Here is an 11079-nt window from a genome sequence, read left to right as displayed (position 1 = left end):
TTATTATTCTACATATGCTTGTTTTACTATTATGCAAGTATGCTTCTGTGTGGGTATGCCTTCAAGTCAGGTTGTAATTACACAGATATTTCCATACAGTTTTCTTGAAAACATTTTTGAAAGGGATTTGTTATTGCCTTCTTCCTTGGGCTGAGAGGGAATGACTGGCCCCAAATCATCCAGTTGGTTTCTGCACTTAAGGCAGGACCTAGAATTTAGGAGTCCCCAATCCAGCACCTTACCCACTGAACCAACTGGTTCTCTATATGATCTAGATTTAATAATATGTTAAAATGCTATGAATACTACATGGAATGTTACCATTATTGCATCATTTTACCTTTGTTAACTTTCAGTGATAAAAATAATTTAAAGTGTTATGAATATACAAGATACTAAGCAATGCTCTGTTACTCAGTCTCTACTGGAGCCCAATTCTATTCCAGAATAATCCATGTATGACCCTTAACAATCACTTAGTTTTCTATGGGCACTGAGCATATTGCTTGTTCACTGGGCTTCTGCTCTCTTTAACTATGTTCAGATATGGTTCCACAAATCTTGAGATTATCTATCCCACACTTGCTGTTTTCTTTTCTTGCACATGGTGACATTTTGACTAGAAGAACACTCTGCTTAGAAAGCCGAAGTTTATTTTAGCATAGGGAATGATGCATTTTCTCATTTTCTAAAGATGGTTTTATCTTGACACAAGATCTGAGGACTTTGAGTATTGCTAAGATATGTAAGGGAGAAAGGCAAGATCTCCTTTGGTGAGAAAGCTACAAGGGTGGAAAAAAGTATTTGCACAGGACGTGATTTTCAGTTCGGGCGCCTCCATTTGCAATATACCATTTCAAGGGGCTCTTTTGTGAACATTTATCAGTCAAATATTTATTACGGTCAGCATAAATGTGAACATTTTATGGCGTTGCTGTATCAGTCTGCAGGGAACTCATTCAAGGAATTATCTGGTTCTATGTTCATAAGCCCTCTGCTGCCATCTTCTGGTTTCTGCATCCCATGATACATAAATGACTACCATGTCTATTTTACATTTGGGACAGCAAAGCTGCTTCTTCTTCTTCTTCTTCTTCTTCTTCTTCTTCTTCTTCTTCTTCTTCTTCTTCTTCTTCTTCTTCTTCTTCTTCTTCTTCTTCTTCTTCTTCTCCTTCTCCTTCTTCCTCCTCCTCCTCCTCCTCCTCCTCCTCTTCCTCTTCTTCCTCTTCCTCTCCTTCTCCTTCTTCTTGTCCTTCACTTCCTCCTCCCCCCTTCCTCCTCCTCCATCTAAAAGAAATCAAATCCAACCCAACCACCATATACATTTTAGGCAGTACTGTATGACACCACAAGCACACATATATGTTAACACAAAACAATACAAACCCAGCTTAATGAAAACAGAACAGGACTTGTGTTCACCAACTAGCCAAATGAAAATGTCTTGAAAGCACCAATTTTTTACAGGAATGATGAAGGAAAGGAAGAAGCTGATTCCAAAGTTTGAAACGGGCAGCCTGCGATCCTGGAATGAGAAGTAAGAAGAAATAGATACTGGGGAGATTTTGATTCTGAACACAAAGGCCAATCCCTTGAAATGGGTTCTGTTAAAATGGGAAGCCAATGAATAACTCTGTAATATAACAAACATGGTAATTGTGTAAAGAGTCGAGAACAGCCCAAATGAGACTGTTCTGATCTAGGATCAAGAGGATGGAGAGAATTGGAGTACCCACCAGGAGAATTTTGTAGCAATCTAAGCACAGAATAACCAAAGCAAATTGTATTCTCTCTTGTTAAGCCAATGGAAAATTGTCACCATCCCTCCAACATCAATAAATGAAAGCAAAGTCAGCTGATCACCAGCCAAGGCCCTGAGATTGTGAGTGGTGGAAACAGGGATAATCTAGGAAAACCAAGCAATCTAAGAGGCTAATTCTGATCAAGAATGATTAAACAAACTGGAACGTTCATCGTAAAGAAGAGAAGTCTAAGGGGAGGCGTGATAGCAGTCTTCTAACACTTGAAATGCTGTCAGAGGGAAGAGGGAATATTTATTTTCTATAGCCCCTGACAGCAGGACCAGATTAAGATGTTTTACAATGATAAGATATACATTGAAATAAGGAGGAAATTCCAGACCAGGATAATCCATATTGTTAAGTTCGGGCAATGAAGAGGCAGGAGACCAGTGAGTGACAACAGCTCTTTATTTTATTGTGACCCCAGCAAAAACCCCTCTTTAAATACTCTTTTGGTTGAGGCTTCAACCAATCAGCAACGTGCAATTTTCCCGCCCAAAATTCCCTCTCAAAGTTCAAAATACATTACACTCCTTCCCTCCCAGAACGCTTTGTACCTCTATTTACATAATATTTACATGCTATTTCTCTACGTAGTCACGCAGGTAGACAGGGCGTCTCCTAACTCTTTCTGACCTGCGCAGTTCATTCTCTGGGAGAGAGTCGAGCTGGTCGGAGGGACTGTTTGTTCCTCCCAGCTCCTCCTCTAGGCTGTCCGGCCCTGGATTATTGGCTGAGTCGTTCCTGTTGCCTTCAGGAGGACCCGGTTGGCGTCGCTGGACTTCATCGTAATCAGATAAGTCCTCCGCTTGCCTCGGGTTTGAGTCAGCTGCAGATTCAAACAATTGGTAGTCAGGGCCTGGTTGTTTGGTTTCTAGTTTGTTTGTTATACGTTTTCTTAACTGGTCTATGTGGCGTTTCCATACCCGGCCGTCCTCCATGTCTACTACGTATGATTTGGGTCCGTTTATGCCCAGAATTTCCCCCTTTAACCATGTTGGGCCCTCGCTATAGTTGTGTGCCCATACTGGGTCACCCACTGTCATTTCCCTGGTTTTTCCTTGAATACCCTTGTACCCGTCTGGGGTATAAGTTGGGTTTAGTCGGTCTAGTGGGCACCTGAGTTTCCTGCCCATTAAGAGTTCTGCTGGGCTGCGGCCAGTTGTTACACAAGGGGTCCTATGTTGGACGGCCAGGAAAGTGTCTATTTTCGTTTGCCAGTCGCCTGGACTTATCCTAGATAGCGCTTCCTTGGTGCTCCGAACGAAACGTTCTGCAAGTCCGTTCGTCGCCGGGTGGAAAGGCGCCGAGAGGACATGTCTGATGCCCTCTCCCGCTAAATACCCCTCAAACTGGTTTGCCGTGAATTGCGGGCCGTTGTCAGAGACTAGGGTGTCGGGCAGGCCGTGTGTTACGAATAGATGCCTTAGGACTGTGATTACTGCTTCGGCCGTTGTGCTTTTCATGAGGATTATTTCTAACCATTTTGAGTAGGCATCTACTACAATTAAAAAGGTCTGCCCATGGAACGGCCCCGCAAAATCTATGTGAATCCTGGACCATGGCCCCTGGGGTTTCTCCCACTCTCTAACTGGGGCTGTAGGGGGTAGCGACCTCGACTCTTGGCAGGATTGGCATTTCCCTACCCTGTCGCTGATGTCCTTATCCATTAAGGGCCACCATACATAACTCCTCGCTAAACTCTTCATCCGCACAATCCCTGGGTGGCCCACATGCAACAGTTCCAACACATTTTCGTAATTTTCTGGGATAACTACCCTATCCCCCATAACAGACACCCCTTGAACAGACAGTTCTGATTGTTTTTCAAAGTCTTTGAACGCCGCCCAGCGCAGCGGGCCAACCCCTTTGCACCCAACCGATTACAGTCCGTATTGTAATGTCTCTATAAGATGCCCTAGCCACCTGCTTGGATGTGACTGGGCCAGAGTCCAAAGAGTCAATTAGTAAGACGGGTGTCCCCGGGGTGGGGTCTTCAATTGTCTCTGGTAAAGGGCATCTGCTCAGAGCGTCCGCATGCCCTAAGTCTTTTCCTGGGCGGTGGAGCAATTTGTAGGAGTATGCCGCTAGGAAAATAGTCCATCGGGTCAGCCTGGGAGAAAGTGCCACGGGTGTTGGGCGGTCACCCGCTAGAAGCCCTAGAAGGGGTCTGTGGTCCGTGACTATCTCGAAATCTCACCCGAACAAGTATTCGTGGAATTTCTTAACCCCGGAGACTATGGCCAATGCTTCCCTATCTAACTGGCTGTAGTTCCTTTCCGCAGAGGACATCGTCCGGGAATAATACGCTATAGGGGCTTCTGTTCCATTCGGTAACCTATGGCTGAGCACCGCCCCCACCCCATATGGTGAAGCATCGCAAACTAGCACTAGTGGCAACGTGCCATTGTACTGGATGAGGAGGCTATCGCTGGACAAAAGGTTTTTTACCCCCTCAAATGCCCTAGCCTCTTCTCTGCCCCAGGACCACACAGCTTTCTTTGCTAGCAACTTATGTAGCGGTTCGGCTACTGTTGCTTTATTCTTCAAGAATACCGCATAGAAATTAACAAGCCCCAAGAATGCCTGTAATTCTGTTTTATTTTTGGGGGCTGGGGCCTTTCTAATGGCCCGTACCTTGCTCTCCGTGGGGTGGATCCTTCCTGCCTATTCGGTATCCTAGGAATTCTACAGATTTCACCCCAATGTGGCATTTGTTGAGCTTAACTTTAAGCCCAGCAGACCTAAAAATGCCCAACACCTTCCTTAGTTTTACCCCGAGTTCCTCTAAGTTTTCAGCTGATACCAATACATCGTCGAAGTATGGTACCACTCCTGGCAGGCCCTGTAATAATCGCTCCATTAGGTTCTGGAAGAGCCCTGGGGCCACGCTAACTCCAAACTGGAGTCGCGTACATTTGAAAGCCCCGCGGTGCGTGACAATTGTCTGCGCCTCAGCTGTGCTGCTATCTACAGGTAGCTGCTGGTAGGCTTGGGCCAAATCGAGTTTGGCGAAGACCTGCCCTTGCCCTAATGAGTGTAGCAAATGTTGCACCACTGGAACGGGGTATGCACTTTTCTGCAATGCTTTGTTAAGCGTTGCTTTGTAGTCAGCGCAAATCCGGACCGAACCGTCCGGTTTGACTGGGGTTACTATGGGTGTCTCCCATTTTGCATGATCGACGGGGACTAGTATTCCCTGGCTTACTAGCTTGTCCAATTCTCGGTCAATTTTAGGCTTTAGGGCGAATGGAACCCTCCTAGCCTTTAACCGGATGGGGGCGACTTGGGGGTCAAGGTTGAAAGAAATAGGGGTCCCCACGTACTTGCCCAGGCAATCCTTGAATACGTCCTCGAACTCCTTCAGTAGTTCGTCTCTGAGGATGACGTCGCTCCTGTGGACCCCGGTCACTCCCATGCCCAAAGCTCGGAACCAGTCCAGCCCTAGCAAACTCGGTAGAGTTCCATTTACTATGGTGATCGGCAGGGTCTTTGTGAATTGTCCATATTTGACTTGGACGGATGTGGCTCCTCGAACAGGGATCCGATTCCCCTGGTAGTCCTGCACTCTCAGCTTCTGGGTTTGTAGCTGACGTTTAGCGATCGCTGGCAAGTCTCTCACGATGGTGTCCCAGGACATAATTGTGATTGATGACCCAGTGTCTACTTCCATGGGGCACTGCACCCCTTCAATGTAGACTTGGGTAAATATTTTCTTCTCTAGTCGTGTCGATGCGTGGCCCACTCTCACAGTGGTCTGGTTTAACTTCGCGCCCTTTTTAAATGGACCAATCCCGGGCCGCTTCGCTGCTCCCGCGCTCTGATTGGTCGGTTTGAATTTTTGGCGGGAAGGTTGGGGGGCTCGGCAGGCCCGAGCTATGTGTCCTTTTTATTCACACCGACAAACCGCGTCCTTGAATCTGCAGTTTTGCCGTTGGTGTTGCCCCCCACAACTCACACATTCGTCCCGGTCACCTCTCTCCAGCCTCCCGGTGTGGAACACCTCTTCCTCTTCCTCACCTTCCGATTCGGCCTGGACTTCCTCACTGTGGACCGGTGTAGTCTTTGTCCCGGCACCCTGCGCGTTTGGCTTTTGCAAGGTCTCCGCCGCCTTGGTGGACATCTCATGAGCTCTGGCTTCGTCCAGGGCTATCGCTAAAGTCAGGTTGCTTTTAGACAGCAGCCGCCTTTGTAGTCTGATGTCCCTGACCCCACAAATGAGTTGTTCGAGTAAGGAATCCTCCAAATCTCTGTACTCACAGTGGTTTGCGGCTTTCCTCAATGCGGCCATGTACACACTTATTGATTCGCCTTCTCGCTGTACCCGTTGCCTCAATTCGAAACGTTGGACGAACTTTGAGGGTACCGGTGCGTAGTGCGCTCAAAGTGTTGTTTGTAGTGTCTGCCACGGTACCGATTGTACCGGCGTTGGCTCTGAGAGTGACTCCGCTGTATCGAAGACCTCTGGACCGCAGTGGCTCAGGAAGTATGCTCGCTTCCGATTGTACGAGACTCCCTGTAGTTCGTTTGCTTCGAGGAAACACTCGAAGCGAGCCATGTACGACCCCCATTTCTCCTTGGCTGGGTCAAATGGCGCTGGCGGCGTGTAGCTGGACATCGCTATTTTCCGCCTTCGAGAACTGGCTGGGTTTTTTGAATTCCTGGTTCCTTCAGCTCTTTCTTACAATCTCACTGCCTCAACATCCCACCTTCGTCGCCAATGTTAAGTTCGGGCAATGAAGAGGCAGGAGACCAGTGAGTGACAACAGCTCTTTAGTTTATTGTGACCCCAGCAAACACAACCGGCAAAAACCCCTCTTTAAATACTCTTTTGGTTGAGGCTTCAACCAATCAGCAATTTTCCCGCCCAAAATTCCCTCTCAAAGTTCAAAATACATTACACATATATTGTGGAATAGCTTGTCTCCTGGAGTAATGGGGGCTCCATCACTGAAGATTTTCAAGTGAAGCTTAGAAAACCATTTGGGAAAATATGAGAATTCCTGTTCAAGGCAGGTGATTGAAATTGAAGGTCTTCAAGATCTCTTCTAATCCTCAGGTTCTATGATAAGGAGAACTATTAATATAGGAGTGAACATTATATGTTGAAAGCCCGATAGGACTGTATGGAGTTTACAGAATACATTCTCAGATTTTCAAATTGTACCCACTGGCATCAAAGTTGGAGACTCTCATCCAGAAATTTAAATTGCCCCAAATACCTTTTATTTTAAATGTAAATCACCCTGCTTTTCTTTCACAAGTGAAAGATTTGTGTATACATCCCAAATGAAGATTTTAAAATTAACTTTGCCCAATTTAAATCTTGTTTAAAACTCCCGGTTTGTCCATCTATTTTATTAGCTTTTCAAATGCAAGGGATTTAAACTTTTTTATTGGAGAAGTATAAATGTTTCTAAGCTTTATTTGATATTAATGTTTGTGTTGCTGTAAAGAATAACTGGGCGCTAATAAAATAGATGGCAAAATCTTCTACATACTTTACAATGATTAATGATATTAGGGATTAGCTTTGTTTTGAATCTTGGAGCCATTGGAATTAGGATTTAATTTAGGCATGGGCAGATGAAGATTAGAATGGTGCAGTGGTCTAGAGGTGGAGCTCTCACCTCACAATCAGAAGGCTGTGAGTTCAATCCTAAGTAGCAGCAGATATTTCTCTCTCTGGGCACTATGAGTAATTATCTGCTGCAAACTCTGCATTGGCAACAGGAAGGGCATCCAGCCAGTAAACACTAATCTCCATTCAGTTGCCCCAGTTCCACCCCAATGCAAGGGATTACAGGGTCATTAAAAGACAAAAAAAATATGGGCAAATGAAGATTAGTTAGGCAATAGATATAACTGCATGTAGCCCAGAAGTCATGAACCCACTTCAAACAAGCAAGTGTTCTGCTGAATGTTTATCAGTCTTCACAGATGCCATTTCCTAAGGGAAAGTCCTTTGTCCTACATCAGAGTCATGTTGTCTAGCGTAATTCTTATCAAAGAGGGACTGATGATCTTCTGCCCTTTGATTGGAGACCATCAATTTCATGCCTGTTGGATTGATCACTATTACTAAGGAACTGATAATCTCTTGCCTGTGGAATGAGCACCACCAGTTTCCTGCTCATTTATCTCCTGGCAAATGCCTAGACAGGTTTCTGCCATTTTCTTGGCAAGATTTCAGAAGTGGTTTGCCATTGCCTCTTTTCTAGGGCTGAGAAAGAAGAACTGGCCTAATTTCACCCTGCTGGCTCTGTGCCTAAATTGGGATTATAACTTGCAGTCTCTAGCTTTCTAGCTTGATTCCTTAGCCACTACACAAAAACTGGCTCTCAGACTGGCACACATTTATAAAATTCAGCATGCTAATCTAAGATAGGGAACAGAAAAGGAGAGAAAAGCAAGCAGGGATGTGAGCCAGTTCTTAGAAAACTTCCCAAACCAATATTAAATTGTTGCTTGATTTTTATCATCCTTTACTGATTCTTAATACTTTATTGATCTCTGTAGGGCAGTGTTGGGTGAAGAAAGGGAGCTGAAAAAAGAAGAAAACCCATTGGTCGACTGAGCCCTGATAGGCCAAGAATCTATTATACATTTCTTCTGAGAGAATCTCCCTTTCAGAGCTTTAGGACAGGTGTGTCCAACCTTGGCAACCTTAACATTTGTGGATTTCAACTCCCAGAATTCCCACACCAGCATGACTGACAAAGAAATTCTGGGAGTTGAAGTCAGTTTAATAACCAAGGCAACCTTGGCAACCAAGTTGCCAAGGTTGGACACCCCTGTTTTAAGATGTCACATCATTTTCTTACTGTCCTCACCACTGATTTATTTACTACATTTCTGTAGGAAAGTCTGATGTTACTCCCTTTACCTTCATACATATATGATCACAATTTGCCTTCTATCAGGCATTTTGGTCCTGTCTTTCATGCCAATGTATTGTGTGATTGCTTTAACTATTCTATTTTAGCTGTTGTAAATCTCAACCTTCTGTTTCTTTTTTCTTTTGACAACTCAATGACTGGTACCAGCTTTTCCTGCAGAGTCTTAAAAAATGTATGGAAAACAAGTAAAAAAAACTCACCCTAAAACAGTTTTAGGGAGTGAAGTCAAAGCAAAAACCAGCTTTTGTGACATGGCTTCTTTTATTGTATTTATTACAAGAATCTGAGAGGGACAATGAGTTGAAAACAGAGAGGGAAAGTGCTTAGTATTTGCCAATTAACCAAGCAAAAGGGAGTAATTTATTCATCTTAATGCGACAGCCATACTCACAGGAGAAAAATTACTCATACAAGTCCTAGACTGGTACGGTATCTAAAGTTGCTCCAAGTTGACTTACAGAAGACAGATTAGATTTTTGGATTCCATTGCTTCCACTGATGAAGGATTCTGTTCTAGACAGATCTTCTCCCCACTTTTGGATAATATAAGCTTTCACAACGGCACTCGCCTGGAGCACATCTAAATGTTCATTGAAACCATAGCTAGTGTTTTTCTGAAGCCTGACAAGAGCTGAAAGAAGGAACAGGTGAATGGTATCAATGGAACAGATCTTCAACCATGTGAGAAATATGGCAAATATTTGTTCTATCTTAAGATGACATGTCAACTCTTTCATTGTGATCTTGAAAATAAGCACTGAATGTCTAAAGCTGAAAGATTTTGTGAGCAGGAGCCTCCTGTTGGCTTCATGAAAACCTAGACATTTATTTTATTTACACAGACATTTACACACATAGCACTTAGCAGTAGCACTTAAACTTATATACCACTTCTTAGTGCTTTACAGCACATTGTAAGTGATTTACAGAGTGAGCAAGTTGCCCCCAATAATCTGGGTCCTCGTTTTACCTTGAAAGGATGGAAGACTGAGTCAACGTTGAGCTGATCAGGGTCGAGCTCCTGGCAGCGGGCAGAGTTAGCCCACAATACTGCATTCTAACCACTGTACCACCATAGCTCTTATATACATTGAGACTCATTTAGGCAATCAGGCAAAAGTTTATCACTTATATCACTCATGAGAAGGGGACCCGGAAAATATTTGCTCAGGCTTAAAAGAGCAACCACATTATTTATAGTATGTCTTTTGAAATCTCTGACTGAGGAGAGCAAAGGGTTATTCATATGTGGTCTTATCCTCCCTTTATTGTGCAACTTAGCAATAGCACTTAGACTTATATATACCGCTTCACAGTGCTTTTAAAGCCCTCTCTAAGCGGTTTACAGAGTTAGCATATTGCTCCCAACAATCTGGGTCGTCATTTTACCGACCTCGGAAGGCTGAGTCAACCTTGAGCCTGATGAGATTCGATCTGCCAAATTGCAGGCAGCCAGTGATCAGCAGACGTAGCTTGCAGTACTGCACTCTAACCACTGCATCACACAGCTCTAAACATCAATGAAATGAATTTTTTATTATTATTTACATTTATACCCCGCCCTTCTCCGAAGACTCAGGGCGGCTTACACTATGTTAAGCAATAGTCTTCATCCTATTTGTATATTATATACAAAGTCAACTTATTGCCCCCAGCAATCTGGGTCCTCATTTTACCTACCTTATAAAGGATGGAAGGCTGAGTCAACCTTGGGCCTGGTGGGACTTGAACCTGCAATAATTGCAGGCAGCTGTTGTTAATAACAGGCTGTTTAGCAGCCTGCGCCACTCAAGGACTCAAGAATTAACGTAAGAGATAACAAATGACCCCAGCCTATGCAATCTGAATCAAATTTTCTAGGAAGTATGAATATTGGTTATGACTAAACCTAAATGGGCAGCAGAGAGCCAAAAATGGGTGAGAATGTCCTTCAGCTTTTCATGTATTTCTTTCTTTTTTTAAAAAAACCTCACCTTTCCCTCATTCTTTGTGTGAGAACACCACAAAATGACAGTGACTCGTTTTAAAATATTTATTGTACCATTTTGCCATGCCAAACACTTGGCCAAAGATCACGGTTTAATTCTGAATGGACCTGGGCCAACGTTATATGCAAATCTATCTGGATTCTGTCCTTTGCCTGTGAGGTTCCAGATTTGCTTTTGCCATGTCTACATCACCAAAAAATTTTTTTTTAAAAAAATGGATCTGGCTCAAAATAATGAGATTTTGATTTATTGAATGTTATTGAATTGAATTAATATAACAACAGAGTTGGAAGGTACCTTGGAGGCCTTCTAGTCCAACCACCTGCCCAGGCAGAAAACCCTACACCATCTCAGTCAGATGGTTATCCAACATTTTCTTAAAAATTTCCA

At 43.9% G+C, this 11079-nt stretch overlaps 1 protein-coding gene across 1 annotated transcript in view; it reads right to left on the bottom strand.

The window, feature by feature from the left end:
- Positions 1–8118: 8118 nt before the first annotated feature.
- LOC131187944 (maestro heat-like repeat-containing protein family member 2B) overlaps positions 8119–11079 on the bottom strand; it is a 68531-nt gene continuing 65570 nt past the window's right edge. The window contains exons 37-38 of the mRNA XM_058162779.1: positions 9160–9332; positions 8119–8181 (exon numbers count right to left, since the gene is read on the bottom strand). Of these exons, the coding sequence (XP_058018762.1) occupies positions 8119–8181; positions 9160–9332 (236 nt within the window). The remainder of the gene's footprint in view (positions 8182–9159; positions 9333–11079) is intronic.

The sequence above is a fragment of the Ahaetulla prasina genome, chromosome 1, assembly GCF_028640845.1.
Source record: "Ahaetulla prasina isolate Xishuangbanna chromosome 1, ASM2864084v1, whole genome shotgun sequence".
NCBI classification, from domain to species: domain Eukaryota; kingdom Metazoa; phylum Chordata; class Lepidosauria; order Squamata; family Colubridae; genus Ahaetulla; species Ahaetulla prasina.
The sequence above is the reverse complement of the archived record's forward strand: the minus strand, read 5'-3'. Positions and strand labels throughout refer to the sequence as shown.